The sequence below is a fragment of the Lepisosteus platostomus genome, chromosome 4, assembly GCF_059453375.1.
Source record: "Lepisosteus platostomus isolate fLepPlt1 chromosome 4, fLepPlt1.hap1, whole genome shotgun sequence".
NCBI lineage: Eukaryota > Metazoa > Chordata > Actinopteri > Semionotiformes > Lepisosteidae > Lepisosteus > Lepisosteus platostomus.
Window position 1 is genome coordinate 65,533,900 of NC_142614.1, and position 27,078 is coordinate 65,560,977.

General features: G+C 38.8%; 2 protein-coding genes across 5 annotated transcripts in view; one reads left to right on the forward strand and one right to left on the reverse strand.

Annotated features, from left to right (window-relative positions):
* tek (TEK tyrosine kinase, endothelial) overlaps positions 1-9,445 on the forward strand; it is a 32,208-nt gene extending 22,763 nt beyond the window's left edge. For all 3 annotated transcript variants that reach the window (XM_088630309.1, XM_088630308.1, XM_088630310.1), the window contains 11 exons: positions 276-584; positions 1,274-1,434; positions 1,977-2,187; positions 3,178-3,288; positions 4,173-4,363; positions 5,075-5,188; positions 5,589-5,659; positions 6,788-6,828; positions 7,486-7,582; positions 7,814-7,913; positions 8,648-9,445. In XM_088630309.1, the coding sequence (XP_088486435.1) occupies positions 276-584; positions 1,274-1,434; positions 1,977-2,187; positions 3,178-3,288; positions 4,173-4,363; positions 5,075-5,188; positions 5,589-5,659; positions 6,788-6,828; positions 7,486-7,582; positions 7,814-7,913; positions 8,648-8,722 (1,481 nt within the window). In that variant the 3' untranslated portion in view covers positions 8,723-9,445. The remainder of the gene's footprint in view (positions 1-275; positions 585-1,273; positions 1,435-1,976; positions 2,188-3,177; positions 3,289-4,172; positions 4,364-5,074; positions 5,189-5,588; positions 5,660-6,787; positions 6,829-7,485; positions 7,583-7,813; positions 7,914-8,647) is intronic.
* Positions 9,446-10,640: 1,195 nt separating this feature from the next.
* LOC148673629 (RNA exonuclease 1 homolog) lies at positions 10,641-26,798 on the reverse strand. Of its 2 annotated transcripts, none has more exons than XM_088630311.1 (16): positions 26,273-26,797; positions 22,764-24,370; positions 22,590-22,688; positions 21,008-21,221; positions 20,567-20,706; positions 20,075-20,215; positions 19,762-19,876; positions 19,286-19,354; positions 19,003-19,143; positions 18,472-18,585; positions 18,016-18,089; positions 16,103-16,213; positions 15,889-16,004; positions 15,576-15,714; positions 14,416-14,536; positions 10,641-11,906 (listed from the first exon to the last, which is right to left on the reverse strand). In XM_088630311.1, the coding sequence occupies exons 1-16, from the start codon at positions 26,415-26,417 to the stop codon at positions 11,815-11,817; spliced, it is 3,438 nt and encodes a 1,145-aa protein (XP_088486437.1). In that variant the 5' UTR covers positions 26,418-26,797; the 3' UTR covers positions 10,641-11,814. The 2 variants fall into 2 exon arrangements, with proteins under 2 accessions (XP_088486437.1, XP_088486438.1); XM_088630312.1 differs by lacking the exon at positions 10,641-11,906 and adding an exon at positions 13,889-14,076 and having other exon boundaries at positions 26,273-26,798.
* Between the last annotated feature and the right edge of the window lie 280 nt (positions 26,799-27,078).

A 27,078-nucleotide genomic window follows, 5' to 3' on the forward strand; every position in this document is an offset into this window, starting at 1 on the left:
CATACTGTAGTGATCCTTTTTGTTGCCACTTTTTAATAATAATTCAAGCAACAGAGTCCTGAGTGAGAATAATTTGGGAATTTGGAGAACTGAACTCAGGGAATGGAGGGGATAAAAATAGCAAGATGATAAAATAGTAAAAACACAGTAAATGCTATGTTTTTATATTTTCAAGTATTTTCCCCAACACTTGGCAGAAAATATGAATGTATGGATCTGCAGAGCAGTTTTTCATCCTAAAGCTAAGAGCGACTTGTTTGCTTATTCTCTGACAGTAATCCCACCGGCTCCCTCTGACATCACTACATGCAACATCACTGACTCCTCTGCTGTCATATCATGGACACTAAAGGAAGGCAACTCCATCTCCACAGTCATCATCCGCTACAAGGACAGCAGTTCAGAGGACTACTGCCAGCAGACTGAGATCAACATGCAAGAACATACGGCCACACATTTCCAGCTCAGGGGCCTGAAGTCAGATACATCTTATTTGGTTGAAATCTGGGCAAGGAATAACATTGGAGAAAGCACGAACAACCCCAGACTCAACATCAGAACTGCAAAACAGCCCGAAAGCTCCAGTAAGCCACTAATTTTGTCTCATTAAATATGTCTCATGTTAGGGTTGATGTGGAATCACCAAACCTGGTTTAAAATACAGTAAAGAAATACAGCAGATTTGTCATGATTCATTCTTGTCTTCGCTGAAAGAAAACATTCTACCAAAGCAGATAAACAAAATGTCTTCATGACTGACTTACAGTAAATGGTACAGTAAAATCCATACAACCTTTTTACTGCAGCAATAAGGGGATTGAGAGCATGTGACTTCCTCTGGATGGAATGAAAGTCTAACGCAAGGAATTATCCCAAATAATACTGATCCTCACTTGGAGCACGATGAACTGTAGCAACTGGAGTAAAATGCTTTGTTCAGCAGGGTCTGCAGTGGGAATGTGACCCCACAACCTTTCATGAGTCCAGAGACTGACCCACAAATCTATGCCATCCTGCAAATCATAATAAAACACATTTTCCATCGGGGATTTGATATGAAGAAATGAAGGAGATCAAATCTGTCAGTAGACAAGTGGGACCGGCAAATAAAAACTGAGATATTTAAAGCAGCTTCAAAACTTCTTTTGGATCACTGCACATATTGAAATCATTTTGATATTGTATATCCTATAATAGCTAAATCTGTTGAGGTTATAACACAAAATGAAAAAAAAAACACTTTTTGAAAATGTGAAACGATATTTTTCCACAGAGTTCTTTGGCTTTGGGAATGAGGGCAACATGCTGCTCATTGCCATCCTGGGATCTGCAGGGATGACCTGCTTAACCATCCTGCTGTCTTTCCTCCTGGTGCTGCAGCTCAGGAGAGCGACCTTCCAGCGCAGAATGGTCCAGGCCTTCCAGAATGTCGTGGTATGTCAAAATCCTTTGTTCTGAGCTTTCTACTCCTGTAAGAGATTAGGGAAACCGAATCCCCACCTGTAACCTATGTTTCAACCAGGAAAATAATTTACAGTGGAGGCCTGGTCAGGAGGCTCACACCACAGCAGCAAAGAAAACTAACGAGAGCGAGAAAACAAGAATTTGATTTAAAGTTGAAATAGCTTCTCAGGACATGATAGCATTAACAACTGTGTAAGTATTGAACAGAAGCAATTTAGTGATGCGACTAAAAACAACACCTTCAGACACATTACAGGCACCTATTCAAATTATACTGTAAGTTAATTGATATTCGACTCAGATCTGGTTAGATAAGTACTTCATTCTAAAGTGTATCATGACACAGAACAGCAATGAATTATTCACATAGGAAGATGCTTTCCCAGTTAAAGATTTTGATATGGTCATAGGAGAAAACAGATACTTAAAAAGGGGAAGTAGGCTGACTGTTGGCTGAACATTAAGTGTTTTCTTCCTTTTCTACCAGTAACATGCTTTATGTGCCTATGCAGAGAGAAGAGCCTGCGGTCCAGTTCAGCTCTGGGTCTCTCAACATGCCTAAGAAGCCCAAGAGCAGGTCAGAGCCTGTGGTCTACCCCACCCTAGAGTGGAACGACATCAAGTTCCAGGATGTTATAGGGGAGGGGAATTTCGGCCAGGTCTTGAAGGCGCGTATCAAAAAAGATGGATTAAGAATGGATGCCGCCATCAAACGAATGAAAGGTAACGGACTTGGATTAAAATGTTTCAGAAAAAAATCTTTAAAATCTTTAAGACTTTAGTAATATTGATGACTATTCATCACTACATACAGTACACACCACAGAGAATAAGTGTCAGCAACATTTTTCTTTACTCAGATTGTGCACATCAGGAAAAACAAGGAACACTATCCATTAATGGCCTCTTTTTCAATTTTTGCTGAGCCTCTGAATACAGTAAAGAAATACGAGACACAATACCAATCAAGACTTGCAAATTGCATGATGGGTTGGTTTTGACATATGTGAAGTATGGGCTATATTGAGAAAAACAGTCCTATTTTGTATGTGACTTTACACAGATTTTAGATGTCCTATAATGGCATATACTGTATAAACACAAAACATGACATTCCAGGCATACCAAGCAGGGAGCTTTCCTGCCTTTAAACTGAGACTGAGGAGAAATGGCTTATACAGTACCTGTAACGTTGAAGAGCAGGATCTTGCATGCAAGTAGAAAAAATTGGATTAGAAATATCAAATAGGCAATACCAAATATGAAATGTTTACAAAATAAAAACAGGCATTGATGTATAAGAGCATCCCAATCAATTTTAGGATTTCAGATTCAAAGGGATATCCTCTACTGGCAAGCTGAAAGAATTTAACCTTTTTAGTCTCAAAATAAAAAAAAAACAGTTATCCAAAAACCTTAAAGAAAATGACACAAAGTCTACCCAGCAGACGTCTTCAGAATCAACAGTGAAACATACGCCAGGAGACACAAGCAGAAACTATGAGAAATACCTTCGGAGGTGTTGTGGGAGTATAGAACAAGCTTGCTCAGCCGTGCTGTTAAGACGATACCCTAGCTTCTAGACGATAGTTGACCACATGAGCTACAGTAGATAGTCTGAATGGCCTTGATGACATGACAATTATTATCTACCAGTATTATTGTTTTTTGTTGACATTTATAGCATATTTTTATTTGTAACTTTCTTCTTAGAATATGCTTCTAAAGATGATCACAGAGACTTTGCTGGCGAACTGGAAGTGCTTTGCAAACTTGGACATCACCCCAATATCATCAACTTACTGGGTGCCTGCGAACACAGAGGTACTTTAGCAATATATATTTCTCTTCGGAAACGTGGTCTTCCAGGGCTTCTGTCAGAGCACTGTGACAGAAACAGTCGGAGAAAGGTGCATTTTCAAAGAAAAGAGTCTAAAAAAAGCAAAGATATAAGGCCCTTTTCTGTGGACAGGTTAAGTGCAATATTGAGTATTCTGATTTGACTTCATCTTGGCCAACACTTTGCAAAATATGTACCATAGATCACATCAGTAGAACAAAAAAAATGTTTGTAGAGACTGGATTAACTGGGAGAAAGTTAAAAAAATATTTTGTGAATAGATCATTTTATGTTTGTTCAGATTTCGTGTGCTGGTAGTGCATAAAAAATGAACTACATCAGAGGCCTCCAACACAATAATTACGACCTAGGTTGCAAAATGATTTTGGATGCTTGATCTAAGTATCCACCTATCTTTATTTAATTAACTTAGGATTTAACACATTAATAATCATTAAGCAAACATTTTTTTGGTGATTTATTATCTACTGTACATCAAACTAATCCAATTAGGGGGGCATCCAGTTTTGAAAATGAAGGTGCTTTCCTTCTTAAAGCAACATAATAATAATGACCTTTACTGTATATAGCGCCTTTAGAAGGGGCTTCTCAAAGCGCTTTACAGTAAGAAAAAAGAGCACTCTGTGAGAAGAGACAGCAGAATTACACAGTTACAGTAAGGGTTTGGAATACAGTTAAATAAAAGCTTTTAAGAAGCAGAGGGATTTTGAGTCTGGATTCGAAAGTGCTCAGGGTTGGTGGGATAGAATTCCAGCGCTTTAAGGCGTAGCAAGAGAATGCTCTGTCGCTGCTAGTATGGGGACGGGCTTCGATGAATAAATAAAGTGCACGTTGCTCTTGCTTTAAGGATACCTGTACCTGGCTATTGAATATGCCCCCCATGGTAACCTCCTGGACTTCCTGAGAAAGAGCAGAGTCCTGGAGACAGATCCGGCCTTTGCCATTGCAAACAGCACCGCCTCCACCCTGTCCTCTCAGCAGCTCTTGCACTTTGCAGCGGATGTGGCCAGGGGCATGGACTATCTCAGCCAGAAGCAGGTCTGCCCGCATGTTACTGTGCCCGCCTGTGGGAATGAACCATGCATGCCGTCGATACCCTTTTAACACTACTAGCTTTGTGGGCCATTTTGAATGGCCAGGCTCATCTCTGAACCTTCCCTTGAAGAAGGTCATCTGCTGACGGATTTGCAAGGATGATTATGTTACATTCAGGTGTACAGATGATAACAGATTTGGCTTATTAAACAGGAGCTTGGTTTTTGGTTGCATGTTTAGTGGCTTGGGTAAGCCACTGTGGGGAATGGGCTGTTTCTAAGTCAATGGCGGAGATTGGTTAGAACTTATTAATTCCACAAGAAGTACAAACACCAGCATAAGTTAGCACTTGAAATTGTGCTTAGAAATGTGCTTGTCATCCAAAGTGTTGTGTAAAGTCTTAAGGCGTTATTCATTTGTCCCGAAACAGCAGGTGGCACAGTAGATAAAAAGCTATTTTGTGGCCACTTGATGTTTCTTTTTCTCCTCTGGACACAAAGCTAAGATTCAGTAGGTTTACTAATGGAGAGGCTGTTTTCACCTGTTACTACAGACAAGCAATTCATCTTGTTCTGATGTGTTGGACATCATAGATCATGAAACCAGAATGAAGCAGTCCCCTGAATCAAAAGGTTATGGATTTGGAATGTTCTTTTTGACCTGTGTTCTTTTTACGTCACATGCCTTTAATGTCATTTACCCATTTTATTTCAGTTTATCCACAGAGACTTAGCTGCAAGGAACATCCTGGTGGGAGAGAACTTTGTGGCAAAGATAGCAGACTTTGGTCTGTCTAGAGGCCAGGAGGTTTATGTGAAAAAGACAATGGTGAGGAAGTCCTTTCTGTTCATTTGGTAGCAATAACTTTTCGAAACACTTAGAAAACTGAATTATGCTAAATCTGTGTAAGAATATCACATGTGCATATATCACAAGCCAGAGCTGATAGCTGCTAATTATGGGAAGTCACTATAAACCATAGCTTAAGTAAATGTTAAATAAATGTAGCAGTCTTAAGAAGAAACAAATTTGATCTGAAAATTAGTCAAAAGTGTTAAACTAGGAATTTTAAAACATCATGTATTACTTTTCTGCAGTATGTTTCTGTCTGTTAACTCAAAAGTACATTATTTCTTGTTTAATAATGTTAATGTTGTGGTCTTTTTAAGTAATATTAGAATCACTGTTAACTTAATTCAGTTCCAGTATTGCGACTCTGCTTTCACAGGGGAGACTGCCAGTTAGATGGATGGCTATTGAATCACTGAATTACAGCGTTTACACCTCTAACAGTGATGTGTGAGTACCTGCACATCAGACAATTTGATATAATTTACAGAAGCAAAGAGTCAACAAAGAAGTTCTGAGAACTAAAAAAAGTTAATGAAGTTTTGTTGAAGTATACTTAAAGTATAGGTGTATTGTGTTTACTTATGTACTGAAAAAAATATTCATATACTGTACTATACTATAATAGTATAAAAAAGCAAATAGTATTTGCAGGTAAAAAAAAAAACAAAAAATAATATTCTTCACAAGTGAAAATAAAACAGTCCAGTAGTCCAGGCTGCGATACACTATGTAGTGCAGCTTTTCCAAATCTCTGTTATTACACTGCATCCCAAAGGGAACCAAAATAAGACAATCCATTAATATCTGTAGTATTAGCAGATGTCAGCATGATGAAGATATTCCTGATAGTCTCCAGATATATTCATACCATTGATAAACTGCAATAAAAAGATTTTTTAGAAAAGATACATTTTGTACGTCATGATTTTCAACTTTTATGAACTAAAGTATGATAGAATTGTATAAATAAGTACAGAAAATATAATAATGTATTTTTACAAAGCACTTTTTGAAGCATGTTATGTTGAAATTGTACAATGCACTAGTAAGACCTTATTTATGATATTGTGTATAATGTTGGTCACCATCCTGTTGAAAATGCATTGCTGCTCTGGAATCAGTCCAGAAAAGAGCAAGTATGTTCTGGGACTGAAGTGATTGTAATATAATGGCAGGCTGAAGGAACTGAACCTTTTCAGTCTTGAACAGAAAAGTTTTAATAACCTCAAAAGGTTATTAAGGGTATTTTTACTGATTGGTAAACATGCCATTATTATCTGGTGTCCAGGACTGACAGTCTTACAATTCTACTTTTGATTCTGTATGAATCTTTCCTTTAGCACTTATTATTTTTGCTATTAAACTAATTTCACTAACATTGTATTAAGGGTATGAAGACATGTGGAGACTGTTGTACAGTATACTTTAATGGACAACGTGTTTAACAGTAGGCCAGTGAATAGTAATTGTAAGACGTTATATTCCTTGGGCACTGCTGTGAGGATTCAGGATGTGGGACTAATTGCAAAAATCCCTATTTTTGCGATTGACACCTTCCTTTGTGTTTATTAACAGATGGTCCTATGGAGTGCTACTGTGGGAGATTGTGAGCTTAGGTTTGTATTTCTAAAGTAGTGAGCTCTGTAAATTGGTTATCCAAAGAGGCAATGATTCCCAATGAACAATCTATTCAAATTAGTAAACTAACAATTTTAATTAACAAATGAATTTTAGATGACATCAATCACATGCCAGTGGGAATTTTATGAGCCAGTTTCCTTTATGTAAATTCTTGATGTTGTAAAGGCATAATTAATTATTTAGCTGTGCCTGCCTCTTGCCCCTTATTACACATGTATCCGTGATATTTTTCTGATTTGTTGTCTTCGTTGATGTTGGACAGTCCTTTCCCTTTTAAAAGAAGTTACTGGATGTCACAATATGATTTCTTGAAAATCAGAAACTGAACCTCACTTACAAACCTTGCCAACAAAAATGACACAACACACTACTTAATAAACATGACTGATTACTTAATTATTTTACTTAATTGGAAACATTTTGAGATTTTACATGAGATGAGATGAGTGAGATGACATCTAGACCTTTTGGTCTAACGTCTGTTAACATTTTCTATCTGAATGGGATGGGAATTTGGATTAGATATACAGTAAGCCATTGTGGTTTCACCCTTGACAATTCTTCAGGATTACTCTATATACTGGACTTCCCTGTTCATATGGGACTTGTTTGTAACACATCCATGTTTCTAGGTGGCACCCCGTACTGTGGTATGACCTGTGCAGAACTGTATGAGAAGCTTCCACAGGGATATAGGCTGGAGAAGCCTCTCAACTGTGACGATGAAGTGTAAGTAGAACACAGGATAACATCATGGAAAACTCTCACAGACGTCTCACTTTTAGGACATCCTGCACAGGACTGCTGATGAGCCTCATTTCCTGCAATTCGCTGTTTTATTTAGCTTATTTTCAGACCATGATGAGCTCTGTTGCAAGATGGAGTCTTAAAGACAGAGCTGTTTTTTTCCGCATTTCATAGCATTTTGCCTTGAACAAGCCCTTTCCTTGTTCTGCATAGATATGACCTGATGAGACAGTGCTGGCGTGAGAAGCCCTATGAAAGGCCATCATTTGCACAGATCTTGGTAGCTCTGAACAGAATGCTTGAGGAAAGAAAGGTAAGATGGACTAAAATCTTTGTTTAGTGTCCATTTTCCCCCACTTAAATAAGAATTTCCCAGTCATTTCCATTAAGGTGAATAAATTTGGTAGAACTGATTTTACTGTTCTGTTGTAGATGTAATCACTGAAAGGTTTTAAGTGTGATGTCGCACTATTGCCCTTTGCACTTGATGTTTCAGTGAGGCCTGTAACTCCCTGCTAGGAATCAAAACAGATTGGTCCCACATGCAGTGCTGCTGTAACCTACACAGCCTGTCACCTCCATTAAAAACCATTTATTTAACAACATTGCTATTTTCTTATAAAAACCAATCTGAAGTCCTCAGGTAGCATCTAATTTATCAAAAACTATATAGTTATTTCTGAACATGGTCATGGAAATAAACTGTGAGGGCTTTAGATTGGTTCAGCCATTAAAAGTAATCTCCACAAACGAGCAGACAACTGGACAACAGGTGCTTATGTGCTTGCTGTGACATCACTGTGGGATGATCAGAGCTATATGGCAGTATGGCAGCTTCAGTATGTCACATGCAGAACCAGGTGGCGATGGTGGAGTGCAGTGGACGGGTGTCCTCATTTTCCTTGTGCAGACATTCATTTTATCTGCTTCTATTATCTAGCTCAAAAGAGAGATACTTAGGCAGGAATAAAAAGTGTTAAAAATGCTTCATGATCTGACATGGTTCCCAGGTGTCACATTCTTACGCACGTCTTGTGTTTTTTTCAGACCTATGTCAATACCACTCTGTATGAAAAGTTCACCTATGCAGGGATTGATTGCTCAGCAGAGGAAGCAGGATAAAAGAAAAGAAAAAAGGAAGTCTGGGCTTCAGGTGTATCCTACATGTAATATAGCATGCCTGAATTTAAGCAGTCCTAAGCTTGGGTTAGTAAAGTAGTATTTTGCACACATTGTGTGGAGTTTTTCCATTTATGCTTTGAACTGGATATAAGTCCTCCCAACTTTAAGCTTTGTGGAAAAATATCATAATGTTGCAAGGTATTTGCATGAAATGTGTGCATACTGAGGGCAGCAAAATCTTTGCTTTTCATTTTAACTGTGTTGTGTGCAACAATGACTATCTTTAGCTGGGTGAAAACACAAGGTGTGATTAATACAGGAGACAGTGCATTCAGATCTGGATTCCACAGTGTGCACATCACTCCTCTTGCTGAATTATTTGTTAAATCTCTTGAGTCTTCCGAGGCTACACTGTGTGCAAAACAGTGAAGGTAAAAACGTGGTGACCCTTCAGGCAATGAAATCAGACCCTGACTTTCAGAGAAGAGTCTATGGCAGAAAACAGGTGGACATTGGAAACCCAAGATTGAGATTTGTTAGGAATGTAGACTTGATCTGGGTCATTATTCCACAAACCTTATGAAGTACGTTTTGTAGATGCACACTAAAAAAACACATGATTTTGATACTTCTATGAAAAGCACAACTTTGTAACTGCTCATTACAAAAGTACCTGTACATACAGTACATGTTATTTCATATTAAAAGAGTATTTATACTTAACCATGTCTGCTTAGTTTCTTGATGGATGTTAATGGAACATTTGTTTATTTTATTTCAGCATATATTAACACTGGTATATACACCATCAATTTCAAAGTCAACAGTGACAGCGTGATAAATATTGGCTTTATAAGGACTCAAAGAATCTATGGTTGGCAGCAACAAAAATATTTTTTGTTTTTCCTGAGTGATAACAGCAAACAGGTGAACTTGAGCCTTCATCATGATGTTATGTAGTGATAATGATTGCATTTTCAAATAATCCATGTATACTACTTGCTCTCTTGTTTGCCATTGCTGCAAAGGGGGAAAAAACAATACCATTTTTTCCTTTACTGTATGTGTAAATGAATTTTAAGAATTCAATACAACTAAACATGGGCCAAAACATATAAAGTAAGTAATGATACTGTTTGCCCATGCATGTTCACATTACAAGTGATGTGACACTAAAAAAATGTCATGGAAGAGACCACAGATTTTGCACTTCTTGCTTATAATTGGTCCTTCACAGGTAGGCTAAAGCTTAAAGCAAGCAAAAAAACTATTTTTGGGGTGCTTTACAACACCGAACTAAAAGAGTAATTCAAATACATAAGAAAAGTGCCTTAATTTAACACTTAGTCTCAATTTGGAAGTCCCTGGAAAAACAAACTATGATGCAGTTTAAGCAGTATAATGTCAGATTTTTCTAAATGAAACTAGTGGGCAAATTTAATATGAATAATCATTAAACGTTTTATATAGTACGTTATCCTAAAGAATTGTTACAAATGTTTGCATTTCCTTTTGCATCAATCGGTTTACATTTCCAGATACGTTAGAGTCAATTATTGATAACAGCATCATGTGCCCTCCATGAAGTATATATTTGATTTTAAAAAAAACCCCAACAAAATAGTACTTTCTTACTTTTCTCCGTCTTTTACAATTTGCCTTGCTTAACCAAAGGTCTCCACATCTTTTTGGCTTTTGTTCCAATTGGGTCCATGATTGAGTTCTAATTAATTACCAGTGGTAATTGCACCTTGCTCTTGAAAATTACTTGAAAAACAACTTGAAATTACCCCCACTCCCCGAACCAACTATTTAACTTGTTCCCTTTTGTGACTAAAATAAACTTAACACTAGTTACCTTTCTAAGATAAACATCATACAGGCAGAAATGACAATGTACCAGATGACAATGAAAATGTACTTTTTTCCTCATGTTTATTGGTCATAGCTCAGTTCATACACCTCACTGAGTGCAATTCAAGTGAGGTAGTGTTACTGGGTCACAATGAATTGCCCATTTTTTCCTCCACCGATTAGAAATACCACATTGTTTCAAGAATTTTTTTTTTCCAATTAAGGGAACTCAGGTCCATGTGAGTAGGAGGGACATTAGCTTCCCCCAGCTCATTGTTTAGAAAAATAGTTTTCCGTTTAAGTGATAGTTATAGTTAAATCGTTCTCGGCCTTGAGAAAGTCTCAATACAGACCATTAGTGTAGCTACCCCTTATCAATATGATCATACTGTATATATATATTTTTTGCTTTGTGAATGTTGTACAGAAGTTTTAGTTATTAAATTACAGCCCTTTACCTTTTGCTCACTGAAGTGGGAGGAGGAATCGGCAGTAAGTACTGAAGTGCTATGTCTTAGCGAGAAGCTCCCTTTAGGGCTCGATTAAACACCACACAACACCAGTTTTTAAGTGTGCATTTACTTGTTTCACTTAACAGCTGAAATGTGTCCAAGGAAATTTCTGCTGCAGCTGCCCTGTGCCCTAGGCAAAACATTTTATCCAGTGGTGCCTTTTCTATAACATGATTAAGCTACATTTTCATTTTGAATAGGTGTTCCTAACTGTGGACCCAATGTCCAAAATCCAGCAGGTTTTCCACATCCGTCTATGGGTAGTAGCTGAAGGGTATGAAGGCAGCATAATTTTGGCCAGTTAAACTTTAAGCACATCTTTTTAAAACTTCTCCTAGACAGAGAGGCTTAGAACTTTAGAAGAAATCGGATTTTAGAATGCTAGATGCCAGATTCTAGATCCTGAAGACCAGAGTTAGGAATTCCCAGTTTAGAACAACAACAACAAAAAAATCAGACAGGCATGTTCCCAAGCAATACTTAATCACCCTTCTGGAGGGACAGTAAACTGACCAAAACAAAATGGAATGGAAACAATTTCCCAAAAGATGCTTAACAGCAGGTACAGTACATGTGTAAACGGTGTGTGATCTCTCGTTTCTTTAGAAGATCATTAAACAGCAGATAAACTCCTGGAAGCATCAACAACAACAACAAAACAAAATACAGACAAAAATACTCATACTGTACAGTAATGCCATACAGAAGCCTTATTTTACACAGTGATCACCATCTTTTCACTTTTGCATCTTCCTTTACTTGCCACAACATCAGTTCCATACATGCGGTAGCATCTTCACTGGAGTCGTGACCATCAACTGCATCAAAAAGGAAAACAAAACATTAACTTGGCTCTTCAGGATACGAGCTGAGCCTGTAATAACTATGCAGACAATGAAGGGAAACCAGACCAGGATAGATCCAGAAATTTGGAACAGAAGAAGGGATAAAGGTTTTCCCCATTAGGGACACTCCAGTACCACTTTCAGAAGCAAAAGTGAGATTAAAATCTCAAACCTTTACTTTCCATTATTGTTCTTCCATAAAAAAAAGTGTGTCAATGTAAAGTTCATCAGGTGTAGGAATGTTAACCACTGACTGACACATGTAGCTTTGAAATGCCATTACTCTTTAACCTTCAACCTCTCAAAAATTGTGCCTAATTCAAAAGGTTCAGCCTCTGCCCCAAGTCTTGTGGCACAAATTATTTGAATTAGTACAAATAACTGTATGAATCACAGAATGAATTGTAGAAGGAAGAGGCTTTTCTGCATAATGCCTTTGTGATCGCACAGAGCTCTGCTCACAGATTACATTACAGAGTACAGCAGTAATGCATCCAGAGATTGCCTGTATTAAGATTGCTCTTACCAAGGGGGCCACCTTGGATACTTAGTTTTTGAAATGCATAGAGCATGTGATGCACTAGTTTGTAGATTCTCCTCACTCGGCTTCTCCTTGCTCCAGAGCAGGAGGGACAAGGCCAGGATAGGTCTTTCCAACAAGGACAGAACAGTTATTGCTCACCAGCAGCAGCTCGGCCAAATTCATCATCGCACGCTACACATGAAAATTAAGAATATGCAAGAGCTGTAATCACGGACGTGCCTTGCAAACATTGGAAAGCACAAGGTGGAATATGTATTTCCAGTGTCCATTGCAAAGGAGTCAGTCAATTTTACTGGATAAATGTTTATACAGCTAAAATGGCAATGAAATTCAAATCCATAGCTATTCCATTTTGATATGGGCTTAGTTCAGCAGCTCTATTTCTAGGTTGATAAAAAAAAACTCTTACTCCTTTCTAGCTAGACGAACAAAGAAACGTGGTCCTGATCACTTCATAAACTTTTTAAACTTGGGCCTATAGGAAGGATTTAAAAAAAAAAGTAATGCCCTTTCAAATGTGGGCAGACTAGGATAATCATTTTTACCTCCCACCAGCTATTTCTTCCAGTGTAATGACAAATATTTGCAGCTGTATATATAAACAATATAATCGCTACCAGGACATCATAAAAAAGGTGGATGGGAAACTGCAAAATCTCATCCTGGAAGTAAAAAAGGCTGAAGTATTGCATTAGAGAGAAAACCAGCATGTGTTAAATGTGATAAGTCAAGAATTTTAATATGAGCATCTTACCATATCAACAAAATCTCATCTTTAGCTCTCAACCACTGGAGAACGTCTTTATACTACCTAAAGCAATTGTTGTACTTTGCTTGCAAGAAAAGAACCCACCCTTGTGATTGTCTGCAGCATATTTTTGCTCAAAATGTACTAACCCGTTTGACGTGTCTGAATTTATAGGCCCAATCAGTAAGTGGTAGGTAGGCTCACCAACACAAAACCCCTGACAAATTGAAGTGTCAGTCTGTGCTGGTTTTTAAGCAGCAGGTTCAAATTGTATCTATTCACCTGTACCTTCTCTTCAGTCTGAGCTGGTCTCCACTGAAATACTTTATTCAAACCACAGTGAGCATAATTCCACATGGAACAGCTGTACCCCTGTTTAAATGTTCAATCCTGAAAGGGTTCCAGCCTACATTTTCATATTTTCCCACACCTGCCTTCACCTCCTCTTCTAGTACTTCATAAAAAGATTACTACCATTCCATCCCTTATCTTGCAAAATGGGCAGGTTGTAAAGGGGACTGGGACTGGCACGGTAATTCAAAGGGTTTTAGCACGACTGCTCCGTGGTTTGATTTTCATTGGCAGTATCACTCTAAGAGGGACCTAGGGCCTAAAAATGTGCCTTAGATAATCCACAGTAAAAAAATAGTAGAAAGGCCAAAACAACAAAAGGGAATAGTTTATTTCTTTCAAGATGAAGCATTGGATTAAATTATTTTAATCTAGTTGTTGCAAAAAAAAAAGCAGTCACCCAAAGAAAAAAAAACCCTAACCAACATTCAACTGTAAACAAAAATGAATTAATCTGAAGACAGTCCAGGTTTCAGTCTTTGGAGGTACAGTAGATCCCCCTGTTGTGAAGACATGTAAAGAGATTAAGGGCATTAAAGTTTGACAGACCTGTTTTGCCCCCTTTTCTATTAAGTCATTGAACAAAAACAGCATCGGTATATTCTGTAGTAAGTGAGCAATAATTAGGATCTATGAAAAAAGTCATCTGTAGTGCTTGTTAACTCTAAACAAACCAGAAAATGGGAAGCCACTGGAATTTAACAATTCATCTACAGCTGAAATTAACAGGAGAATGTAAAGTTAAAAGAATGCAAAATCAACTGCTGAGGAACCTGTTCATAAGTCCTAATGTTACAGAAATACTAGAGGAAAGCACTGTTTGTTAGTGTAATACCTACCACTTTCCTGTATTATTCTTCTAAGGTAGTCTGCAGTTAGGCTTCTAAGTGATCTCTTGTGTGGCAAACCCAGGCGATGGGGAAATACCACGGCAGTATCAACAACAGTGCTGTGAAGGAGCTGGAACATACAATAGCAATACATTTTGGGGATTTAAACTCTGGTGTTTTATTGTAGTGAAGTGAAATATATCTACCCAGTTTATTTCAGTGGGGTTAGAAGTCAGACGTTAACCTGGGGAAACACCAACTTCAAATTCTAGACCACGATCTGAGTCTGTTGTGAATAATCAAGGCCACAAATTACAGCATGCAATCTAGGAGATTAGATAGAAATATGGGAAGGGAGGAATATTTGAACAACATGGTATTATAAAGTCTTGTAATTTGTTTTATGTTTTAGATGGTGGAGGGAAAAAAATCCAGTTGTGGATTGAGTAAACCAGTTCTGTTTATGTCAAGCAATTTGCTTTGTGCTAATTCATGCACTTCTGGAAGGGCAAAAATGTGTAGTTTTTGGCCAAACCTATGCCCCAACCCCTTCCAAATATGTTTTCCAATTTTTTTGTAGACCTAAGCGATAAAAAGTAGCAGGTGATAAACCCATTAGTCTGATTTGTTTTCCAATTGACAGAAAAAATAAATTCATCATGCATAATGGTGGTCAACAGAAATGGGCTATGGTGAAAGTTACAGGTTTGTAGCACGTGTCCAGCTAGCATTCAGCAGTGACATCTGCAACACGTGCCTTGCAGCAGGTTACAGATAGTCTTGTGGGATTCCATCACATCGCCAAGCCCTAGAAGTCATTCTATCACATCTCCATCTCTGAGCCCAAGAAGCCATGTCATCCCACCAATATACAGTGGGGTTCAAGAGGCATAAAAACTACTTCAACATTTTGAACTCTCAAAATATTAATGTTGATTAATATGACCAAGACATTCTATTTTCTAAAAATATAATCATAGGTTTTTGCTCATTATATTAATTTTGTACATGTATTTGCATAAACTCAACCAAAAATCTAAGAGATCTAAAAAACAAACTCAACCCAGAATAAATTCTCTGCTTTCACCAAAATTCAGAAACAATCCTTATTTATAGCAGCTTCTCAAAGTGTGGGGTGGGGGTGGGAAGCATGCTGTGTACTGTCCTACCTTTAGGGCACAAAGGTCATAATCAAAGTTGTGCCCGATTAATATGGTTTCTGCACTGAAAAGGTTCAGCAGCACTGCTTGGACATCACGGATTGAGGTGTTGGTGGTCTTCAAGTCAGCTTCAGTCACTCCTGAAAACCTTTTAACAAGAGAACACACTTCACATTTACACCAAGAATTCATTCATATTATCCAACAATACATATTTCACAAATAAACGTCGTACAACCACAACATATAACATACGCATACTGTAACTTCATGAAATCAGCTCATTTAAATGTTATTTGCCATTAAAAAAAAGTGGTCGTACCTGGTATTGTAGTCAATGACTTCATTGTCCGGTTGAACAAAAGTGTCATAGACAACCTGCAGACTGGAATTTACCACTGTAACCCTGGCTAGTTCCAGGCCTTGGGTTGTATAGCACTAGAAATAGATATTGTACAGTATAGCTTAACAGTGGATACTGAAAAGAAAAGGTTTTAAAACTCAACGACCAAGCCATCAAGTACAGATGTTCTCACCATCTCGCAGTCCACTGCAAACACACCAGGGTTTCCACCAGAAGAAACAGGCTTGGAAAAAGTCTTTACAAAGCACTCGAGGTCATCCTTTAGACCATCATGTACATGAAGCTGTAAGGGGGGGAAAAATATTGCATATTGTCATGCCTGACCAACAGGGGATATTAAAATGTAAATTTATAAAAGTGCTTGCAAATTTACCAATATGGAAAACAAGTAAAACCCCCTTTTAAATACTCAAGATAATGAAAAAGATACCCTTATTTTCCAATACTAATTAGAATCATGCATTCCCCCTCCCATACAAAAATGCTATTCTATAATGTTAAATGTTTACTCAAAAAATGGTCAAAAGCTCTATCAGGAGAGGAATGGTCAAAGAAGCAGAAAGCTCCATCTCCAATACATGTGGAGCTTTTGGGGAACTGGACGACTCTCCAACTAGTTAAAACCACAGTGCTGAGTGCCTTAGGGTCTTAGATTTTCATTAAAGGCTGGTCTTCAAGACCTTGGTTCTCTGAAAAGGAATGCAGTCATCACTGTTTAAGTGCCCTGTCACTGGCATCACTCGGACACCTTTCACCAGAGCACTGATCTTTGGATACTGGATTGTCAATGAGGCAGTGGTCAGGACCTTGCTGTATTTCATGTGAAGGATGGCAGCTCAAATCCATATGGTTTGGAAATTCTTAACTGCAGGGATGAGTGGCACCTACTGGCAAACCAAAGCCTTTTGAGGCATCATTCTGATGGATCTCCGATCTCAGTTCTGATCAAGTCAAGTGTTCTTAGAAACTGGAAGGCTGTAAGGGTGGTAATCCTACTCATAAGTGGAATCCTGTAGCATCTTAACACGCCTTGACATCACACTTTAACCTCCCCATTTATTTTAGCAAGGTGTCAAGATTCATGATCCCTGAGATTATCTTGTTTAGCTCCATAATTATGATCACTCCAAAAGAAGTGCACAGGTCTAAATATAGTCTTTAGTATACTGAAGGCACAAATGTACTCTTGTTCAGTAGGGGATATTGGTTCCTTTTTGTTTTTCACAAGGCTTGACATTCAATCAAGTTCAGGTGGGTAGTTGCGTCAGCATGCGTAGGCTGCAAAGGAACAAGTAATTGGTTTATTACATGCTGAAAAAAAAGAAGAAAGAAAACAACGTTTTGGCCGTGGAGACTTCAGGTGTCACACCTTCTTCACACACCTGAAGAAGTCTCCACAGCCGAAACGTTGTTTTCTTTCTTCTTTTTTTCCAGCATGGAATAAACCTATTACCTGCTTCTATTCATCAATCAAATCCACCTTATCACTTTTGCCTGATCAACACACCCAGTGTTTTACTGCATACTCAGTGAATTTCAGTCATGATCAAGGAATCAAAATGACACCAAACGTAACATACACAATCCATAGTTGTTAGTTTCTCAAAAAAACTTCAAGTGAGAACTGTTCCATACTGTACGTGTTCAGCTTGTGTTATGATAACACAAGAAGGCGGCTCCACGGTCAAATCGTTATTTCCTTTCTCCTCTCTTCAGCAAGGATTAAACCCTACCTTCTTGAACTACTTGTGTTATGGTATACTGCTTTGGTTTGAGTACTCTAACTCTAGCAAGTGGTATTTATGATGTATAAAAAGAACAAATTTAAGGAAGAGGGTTCAACAGTAATATTCTTTTGCAATGTTGATGTCCTCAGTTTTTAATCATTCCAAAGACCATTTCAACACTCGGCAAAGCATTGTTGAGTACTATATAACTTTTTAAAAGCAATAAGAGGAAGACAAAAAGGAGATATTCATGTCTTTCAAATGTGAAGGTGGAAAAAGATTTACAAATGCCTGTCATGTTCTGGGTTTCTACATTTTCAGTATTGATAACCTATTAATATACCTGTACAAAACGTACTTTGAAAACCTGGCATCCAGGAGTCCCTATTGCTCCTTCACAGCAGCTGTATCGGGTATCCATGCCACCAGGAACTAAAAAAGCAGCGTTGCAATGACAGATTAAATCTTGCTTTCTCGTTGTATCACAAAATTACATAAGAATGCAATTGACTACTTTGCACAAAACTTTCATGATCTGCAGAAAAATGCTCCTTGTAGCTTTTTTTTAAATATATGCGAAAGAATGAAATTGGTGCATAATATAACCCACTGAGGATTTATTTAATGCTGAAAAACCATGTTTTATTAGGCATTAGGTAGTAAACAGTGTACTGAGGTTGTGGACCACTTTGACACTTTAGCAAAATCAGGCTAGACCTTGGTAAATATGAATTTCACAGAGACGACAGACATATTTTGCAGCTCTGAAATACATCAATCTGCAAGTGCATTGTGAAGAGTTTCTTTTACTCACTCTTTTTCTTCAGGACTTTTCCAGAGTGGTAGTTACACTCTTCCTTTCGAATATGTTTCCCAGAGAGGCTCACAGAATAAGAGGCCCCACACCGACAGCAGATTCGCTTTAAAGCTGGGAATTTCAGATTGCGCTAATAAGTTAGTAACTGGAACCTCTAGTCAAAACAAAAGTCATTGCTATAAAGTTGAAAGAATTGCTTCAGGAGGAGGAAAAAAAGCTGGTTAAACACTATAAGGGATTAAAAAAAGTTTTGTAAATGCTTCATCTTCCCCTCACTTGCATTAAAAAGGTTACAAACAAGTTACTTTGGCCATTTGACCCTCTTGCCTGTTTGGTAATTGTAGTTAAATGATCCAATTCTACGATCCCTTAGGTAAAATAACTCCTTCTTCTCAAATTTAAATGCACTTACCTTTAGTTTCAACTTCTGCCCTCTGCTTAGTGTTTCAGACTTATGGGGTATTAAAATTATCCAATTTCTTTAATAAAATTTACAATAACCAAAGCAGGGAAAGAAATGATACCTACGGTCAGTGCTGCCTCTCTTGGTGCTCTGACCATACAGTATAGCAGCACCAGGCTTACTTGGGTGCTGAAAAGGGTAGCCATTCTCTCTCAACATCTCTTCAGACATAACATGCTCCTTCAGTTGCTCATATAATGCTGCATCTAAATGGTGGGAAAAAAATAGGAAAAGATCACACATGCATTCCTACTGACCACAGCCAGTAAATTGTGCATGTAAATTGGCACAATGAAGTCTCAATTTAGTTTAGAATGGCATTAAAGTATACATCTTAATAAAACTCACCATTTGTCTGCAGCAGTCCAGGGCTAACAACTGTGTTGCCTCTTGATCCTGGGGCACAGGCATCTGTACCTACAGCAGAAAAAAAAAATATCCAGGAATGCCATGCATTGTAAAAGAATCACAAATGCCTGTAATCTCCTGGGTTTCTACCCAATTTGTGTCCAATGGTGGCAACACATGCTACTAACCCACAACCGTCACAGGAGACATTTAATGTTCATTGTGTGGTTTCATTTACCCACCATTCCTATTCAATAAAAATAAGTGCACCTGCTATTATAGATCGAGCTTTTTTAGATATCTTTGTAATTTTGCTGTATTAAGTTTTTGATGCTCAGTACATTTTGCCTACAATCTGTAACCATTAACCCATTAAATCAAAAGGCAACTTTTGAGAACAGTTTTGGGTGACATTTTGTGCTTCCAGACAACTTTTAACTAAATTCATAGCCAAATAAAGTTGGATTAAAACAAACTTTTTATAGGAAGGTGACTCTGGTTCTTCAGCCTCTTGAGGGAGTTCACAGCTATACTGAGGTACTTCAGCTTGTTGGCGCTACGGTCAAACACTGCCTTTTCTTCAGCCAGCGCCTAGGGAAGAGATCATTGTCATCTGCGAAAGTGAGGTATGTCAAAAGTTTAAAGACCTACTGTATACTGAGCACAGTTAACAAGGAGTATATATCAAATATAACCCAGTCAAATGGTTGGTTGCTGTAAATGATTAGGTACAATACCTATTTAAGGACAGTATTTTATTTTAAACAATGAAGCAGCCCCAATGCAAACCTTCTCAAATGCCTCGTTGACCGTGAAGGACGTTTTCAGAAACTCCTCCAGGAACTGGTTGACATAACGCTGCCGGACATCATGTGGTACTTTTGAACTGGCCTCAGCAGGCATCTTTGGTTTCCGTTTGGTGGAAATTGCCTATACAAGCAACAGGTTACCCATCTCCCAACAGGACAACAACCAAGCTATAAAACATGGTGCTCCAATTGTAACTACCAATGCTCCTTAAACAAAAGGAATTGAATAAACCCACTGCCACACTACACCTCCCCTAGAATATTTGGCTTGCTTTAGCTTTATACAAAAGAGACAAGAGCTATGTTGTTAATGAAAACAAAATTGGACAGTGGTTTACACAGTGTTGTCAGCTATTAAAGAACAACCAACCACCTGAAATAAATTTAAAAAAAAACTGAATCACAGGCCTGGTGGATAATTGAAGAACCTTCCTGAAATTCACAATTCAACCAACTTTGCAAAAATAGTGACCTTAGCAGGGGTGTATGACGCAGCACGCTGGGGGGCTGGAACTTGAGTGACTGGTAGGTTTATGTTTCCTTCAGGGATGATAAAGTGCACATTTGTGGTCCAAGGTACTGCCATGCCAATTGGTATGACATTTAGATGTGCTGGAAGAAGAGTAATTGCACCTGTTAGAATTGTTTTAATCAGTCCCCCCCCAATCCAAGACTTATTCATAAAACAATTAGAGTTTATAGTTGGATATTAATCAGATACACTTTATTATAACTTTATTATTTATTATACCTAGTTTTATAAACTTACTTCTGAAGGGCCAAGACGTTTATTGAAGATATACATTTGTCAACCTTTTTACATATGGCCTTAAGCACTGTTTGTGTCCTCAGGTCTTTTTTTATGAGCATTGTATTGCTATACTTCCATTTCTAGTGAGCCAAAGCAACACACCGGTTTGCACATGAGCAGGCAGAGGTGCAGAGGGGACCACCGTGACGGGTTTCTTTTGCCCTGTAGTCGCGGCAACGAAAGCCTGCCCCCCTTTGACAGCTGCCGTCAACACGGAGGCCTGCTGCTGTAAAAGCTGGATTCTGGTTGGATTGGCCAGCTGGGATGGTGCCTCTCTGAATGGAATAACAATCTGTTGCTGTCTGATTTTGTTTGTCTGTCAGAAGACAAAAGGAGAATTCGTTTAGTACTTTGGGTTCATCCAGCACCTGATACCAAGATCTGTCAGAAAGCAAATATTAAGTTACTTACAATTCGATCATCCTTCACTGTAAAACAGGTTTGCTGTAATTCAATTGAACAGAAGTGAAATGTACTAAAAATTCAACCCACTTATTCTTCAAAGTACAGAGCTGGATAATCCTGACTATTAAAGACAATTCACACATACTGTGTATTGTACTAGCCTTTCTGCAAAAGTGGAATTGGTTTGGAAAACGTCAAATCTCATAGTACACGTAACAGGGCAGTTTATGCATGTTGTACCATTATGCACTTTCTGATATTCTAGCAAACCAGGTTTTTCTTTTCAAGTCACCAGGTTCTGTGGAAATTCCTTAATGAAAACCTAAACAATTCAAGACATCTGCTTCTTTTTGAAGGGTCCACACCACAGTCTAAGAGAAATGGGACCTGAAACAATTTGGGATTTATGCAGTTAAACAGCTTATCAGACGTTTGCTTGCAATTGTTCAGAATGCTGGAATTTTGGTATATCTGTTGTTAAAGCTCAAGTTCAAAGAGTCAATTTTCAAAATGCTACTGCTATAGTACATTCATAACATGAGCAGGATATCTAAGCAACATATTCAGTAAACCTTTCACCCCACACATCAAATGTTAAATACATCAACTAAAAAAAAGATTAGAAGAAATAAACTGGGGTATGACATACCACAGTTGATGCTGCCTAAAAGAAAATGAAAAATTATTAGACTTCTAAATACCTGAAATATCAGGTGTTACTTATAGCAATTGTCAAACTTCTAAAGTCTTCTAAACTTTATCACCCCTTGAAGTTAGAGATTGAAGAGCTACAATATGGTACTTCACACTGTTACAGTCTTATCCCTTCTCCATTCTGAACTCAAAGTGTTTGCGGCTTAAGACCTACAATCACCCACTGAAAACTCCAATATCACAGGAAACATTTAAAATGAGCTGAACACTTCATATTTTGCAACACTTACATATACTACAAATGTAAAGCCTATAAACTGGTTTGTAAATAGCAAATACTTTGAGTTTACAATAAATGGAGCAACTGTTCGTGACGCAGGCCGCTCTCCCTACACCTCTTGGAATTTGATCCCAGTTGCTTGTGGTCTCCAAGCAAGTACAGCACCACTTCCTAGACAGCAGACAGCTCTTCCAAACCAAAGTACCACTGTGCTGCGGCCAAATTCAAGACCATCTAGATTCCCACTCCCACAACTCCCTCGGGTCACCGAGCCCTTCTACACGTCGTTACACCAAGTACAAATGCTTCACACAAACTTTAAAAAGGACTGCTTAAACATAGTACCTCATTATATTTGGACACATGTGCAACTCTCCGCTTCTGGCCGGGAATCAGGTCAGGTTTCTTCTCCAGTTCAGTTTTACCTTCATCGGCGACCTCCACCTAACGAAATTCCAAGACTTATTTCCTCAATACTATTCTGTGGTGTGTAACTTAGTAAAATGTTACAAAACTTACAGGTGTGCTTCCACTTGATGGATCTTCTAGTTTGGATTCATTGTCTTCCATAAATATCCGGTAACACTCCTCCATCGGGTCACTATCTGATAAATCCACATCTAGATCTGAATAATCGGAAGCCAGATCGACTGGGGAATCTTGGCAGGTTGTTGTTTCCACGGGTGTGGGAGTTGCATTGGACAAGCCGCACTCCACTTCACTGGCTGAAGGCTCTGGAGCACAGACTGAAGCCAGTTTTCGCTGAAACTCGAGATCAGCCAAATCGCCAGCAACGGCTGCCTGTTCGGGCTTCTTTTGCTGGCCAATTTCATCGAGACAAAGGCTAGCCGACACTGGATTGTCCAGCTGTGGCATTCTCTGGCCTAATGACACGCCCGACGTTGGCTGCAGGCGCGTGTGACATGTATTTGGCATGGTGTTGAACTGTTGAGGTTTGTCCTGAACTTCACATTTAGTTTCTGTGACAGAGTTGATTCCAGCAGGGGCCTGCGACTTCAGTGGCTGCATTAACTTTTGAATAACCGAGGATGGCAACGGTAGATGACTGTCTACACTCTCTCGTTGCTTGCTCCTTTCTTGCTCCGTGCTCTTCTTCGTCGAGTCCAATTCAGCCTTTTCTTGACTTATCTTGGCTGCAATTGACAAGTTATCATGTTCCTTTTGGGGAGCGAGATTCCAAAGAGACCCAACTAAGGCACACGCATATCCTGGTGTTTGAAGAGGTTCATCTTCATTCAAGCAGGACTTGACATATCGCATTTCATTTTTTCCTGAACACAAGGACTTACTTGCGGCTCCAATGTGCAAGATCTCACCTTTACTCCTTAGGTCTACACCGCCAGCCTGTAAAGAAGCTTGACCATCACAGATTTGTGAGATTTCTGCTATAGTAGATAAACTTGTCTCACACTCTACAACTGGACCTAAGGCATCTTTATATGGGGCTTCTTCTGGTACCTGAGCATCTTCAGAAGCTAGTATTAATTTTTCATTTTCAGTTACCTTACTCTTTTTTGAGGATCTGGGCTTTTTTTCATCGGCCTCCAGAGGTGGGATATCAATGACGAGGACACCATCATCATCAGACTCTTGCGACTCCAGCTCTGTATTTAACACTTCAGCCTTGTCTTCAAAAGTATCCTCTCGCATCCTTTTGTTTCCCCTTCTCTCTTCGTCAAAATGGTACTGTTTGTGGTTCCCCAAATATGCGGAATAGTTGGACAAAGGGTCATATTCTAAATCCGTTCTTGGCTTGGATTTATCAATCACATACTTGCTACTGGCAGAACATGTAGAACTCAAGGCCTGTGAATGACTAGAACTTGTTCGTCTACTTTTGCCATGGTCGTCCATGGGGCTCTCTTCAGAAGGCCGCAGCACAGGGACTGGTTTAGGACAGGAACCAGCCACGCCCGCCTTCCCTTGAAGGGTTTTGTAGTGCGACAGTTTCTTCTGCTCTTTTTCAACCTCACATTTGACAGTTTCAATTGCTTTGTTGATCCTTTCGAGCTCCAAAAGGCTGTGATCCTTTTCAGATAGTGCTGCTGGCTTACTCACACTTCCACCACAAGCCTTGTACTGGGTTATGTGATCTCTTCCAGTTCCTGCAGAAAAAAAAGGAAAAGCATTTGTTCAGAACAATCTTGTTTCTTAACACTTTATTACAGCTTACTCCTATGCATACAGTACACACAGTCCAAACTCAGTAGAGAAGATGGACATGCAAAAATGAAACTTGCTATTCCCAGCTTCCATTTCCCAGATTCTTATTTTATGCTTCTCAGACTAAGTGCTTCACACCTGTCTAATGAGTGCAGTTGTCTCAGCAGGAATTTAATCCTGGTCAATCGCACGGTCTGAGCACACACAGTATCCCTCCCTAGAACGCAAATAATTACGCCATGCAAAGGGAGTAGGTCCTCTTCTGCAGGCTCAGCTAAATCAGCAGAGTTTCACACAAATCTAGACAGGAGGTGGGGGCACTTTTCTTCTGTAACTTGCTCAGTGCCAAGTCCAGTTACACCTACAGGATGTCATGGGCTATTGTCCTACCTGTTCATCCACTGGTTGACTTAAAAACCAAGATCCGTTTTGGAAAATAACTTATCCTATTATGTTTTTTTCTATGACATAAAATTAGGCACCTTCCAGTGATTTACCGTCTATAGGGGACAACAATACAGCCTGGACAGAGGTTATAGCACACCACCTGATGTACCATAATCCCCATAGAATTAATAAAACACCACACAGATCATTACAGACAGTGACTGTCTTCCATCTCCCCATCACAGACTTCCTCACAAATATAACTGGTGCTCTTCACAGGTAATTTGAGAACACACTCTGATCAAGAGCCTTCCTCTTTGAGGCTAGTATATTAATTATAACATGCATGATGACACCAATGAACCACATGTTGCTGCTACTAAGTGACTCCACAGAAACTGCTGTCAACTTTCATGTACCATCCATTCAGCTCACAGATCTTACTATAGACCAATAAAACTTGGGAGGATAGAAACCAAGAGCGCTTTAGATCATTAAATTTTTTGCAGATATTCTTCAAGAAAGAACTACAACCAAATCACATTACCTAAACTGAGTGAGCTCTTGGGACTGAGCAGAATCTTTATTATTGCATAAAAGTTAATGAAATAGCCCACATTATCTTATTTCATATTCATGCAAAGACTACTACATCGTGTGAAATTCAAAACCAAATACTCCTATACAAAAATCTAATTTGCTTCATTTAGCCATCTCCCCCCAAGCGCAAAAATAGTAACAATTCTTAGCATACAACACATTCAGAGGTTATCTGAGGTCATATGTCCAATACTGCAGTATTGCGAACAGACAATTATACATAAGCACCAGAAGTCTACTATATATGCTTAAGGGTAAGCAAATACAGCCCAGTTCAGTTAAATGGGACATTAATAGCAGCACATTAACGGTCTGAACCGGAGAAGTACAAATCAAAGCGGCAGGAGGTGTTCTGCTTTGTTTAATTTCTTATTAAACATCACCTTGTTGCATATGAAAAACGCACTTACTGTACCTAAATGAAACACCCTTACCTAAAACTAAGCTAAAACTGCCATCCACTCCACATTTTTGGTTTAAAATCGCGTTACAGTAGGTCTTTTAACCGTAAAACCTTTAGTTTTCTGTTCGTTTATCAGTCCTAAAGATACATCTTTAGAAAAAAATACTCTGAAGTGTTACAGCAAGTGTGTGGGTTACTTCTACCAAGCCACCAGTAAACATAAATGTTCCAGGTGAAGCTGTCCACAAAGTTAAGGATAGCCACTTATTACTACAGTCATACAAATGAGGGGGTGCCATTCGGATCAAGTCGCGCGTTTGCCTCTGCAGTATCTGCGTGGTCTGAGTCCATGCAGCGAAACAAACCGGCTCTTTCTTTTTTTAGCTCCAAAAGTCACTTTTGTTACAAAGAGGCGACGCCTTGCAGGAATACACTACCAACATTGGCTCCTTACCCGGCGCTCTTGGTGGCAGTGACACGGGCGCCAGCTTTTTGTCGCTCCCTTTGTCATGTCGGTACTGGCAGAACGGCCGCTCGCAGAAGCCGTATCTGAAAACTGGACAGTCTATCTTTTCGAAATACCCTCTTGACGGCAGCATCAACGGCTAACATAGGCCAGGCTATCAGTTTAGAGTTAACTAAAGAAATGTGGGGTGGGGGGGAGAAACTTTGCAAAGACCGATTTTATAACCTACAACCTCCCAATTATGTTCACTTTCCCCCCGAGGTCGGAGGGGGCGGCGGCGGCTACAGGTAGATTTTTTTATCTTGGACGGCTGCACTCACGTAATTGGATATCCTTAACCTACGGGGCAATCAAGACCCAGTTTTTTTTTTAAAAAGTGGTTGAATTAGTATAAGACTGAAAGTAGCGATGATCAATAATGCGTCTAGAAACAGGCCGCCAAGTTTAAAAAAAGCCCAATCCATAAAATTATATTGGTGAACTTCAATCACCTATTCCTAGCAAAATTGCTAGCATTCGTAAATTGCAGATCAGTTAAGCACGTAATTTGTTCAATTAAGGGATCTCAGATCTCTGGAGGCTGAAAGGTATTACAATTTCTGTTCTACGCGATCTCAAAATTATATTTAACAAGTGACACGTTTAAGTTGAATCGATCAGTTAAATTCTAACTCATTAGAAAGTGATTTAATGATTTGTTACGCAAACTGAGGGACGTGAATCGATCTTCCCGTACTAGGAATCAGTATTCATGTCTTGCCAGTATAAATACTGGTTGGATGGTAGGAAAACTA

Excerpts from the sequence above, each read along its gene's own strand:
- LOC148673629 (XM_088630311.1), bottom strand. The coding sequence starts at position 26,417 with ATGCTGCCGTCAAGAGGGTATTTCGAAAAGATAGACTGTCCAGTTTTC. Across the intron at positions 22,689-22,763 it reads CATCAAGTGGAAGCACACCT|GTGGAGGTCGCCGATGAAGG; the intron begins GTAAGTTTTGTA and ends GAATTTCGTTAG. Across the intron at positions 21,222-22,589 it reads ATGTGTCCAAATATAATGAG|ACAAACAAAATCAGACAGCA; the intron begins GTACTATGTTTA and ends GTCTTCTGACAG.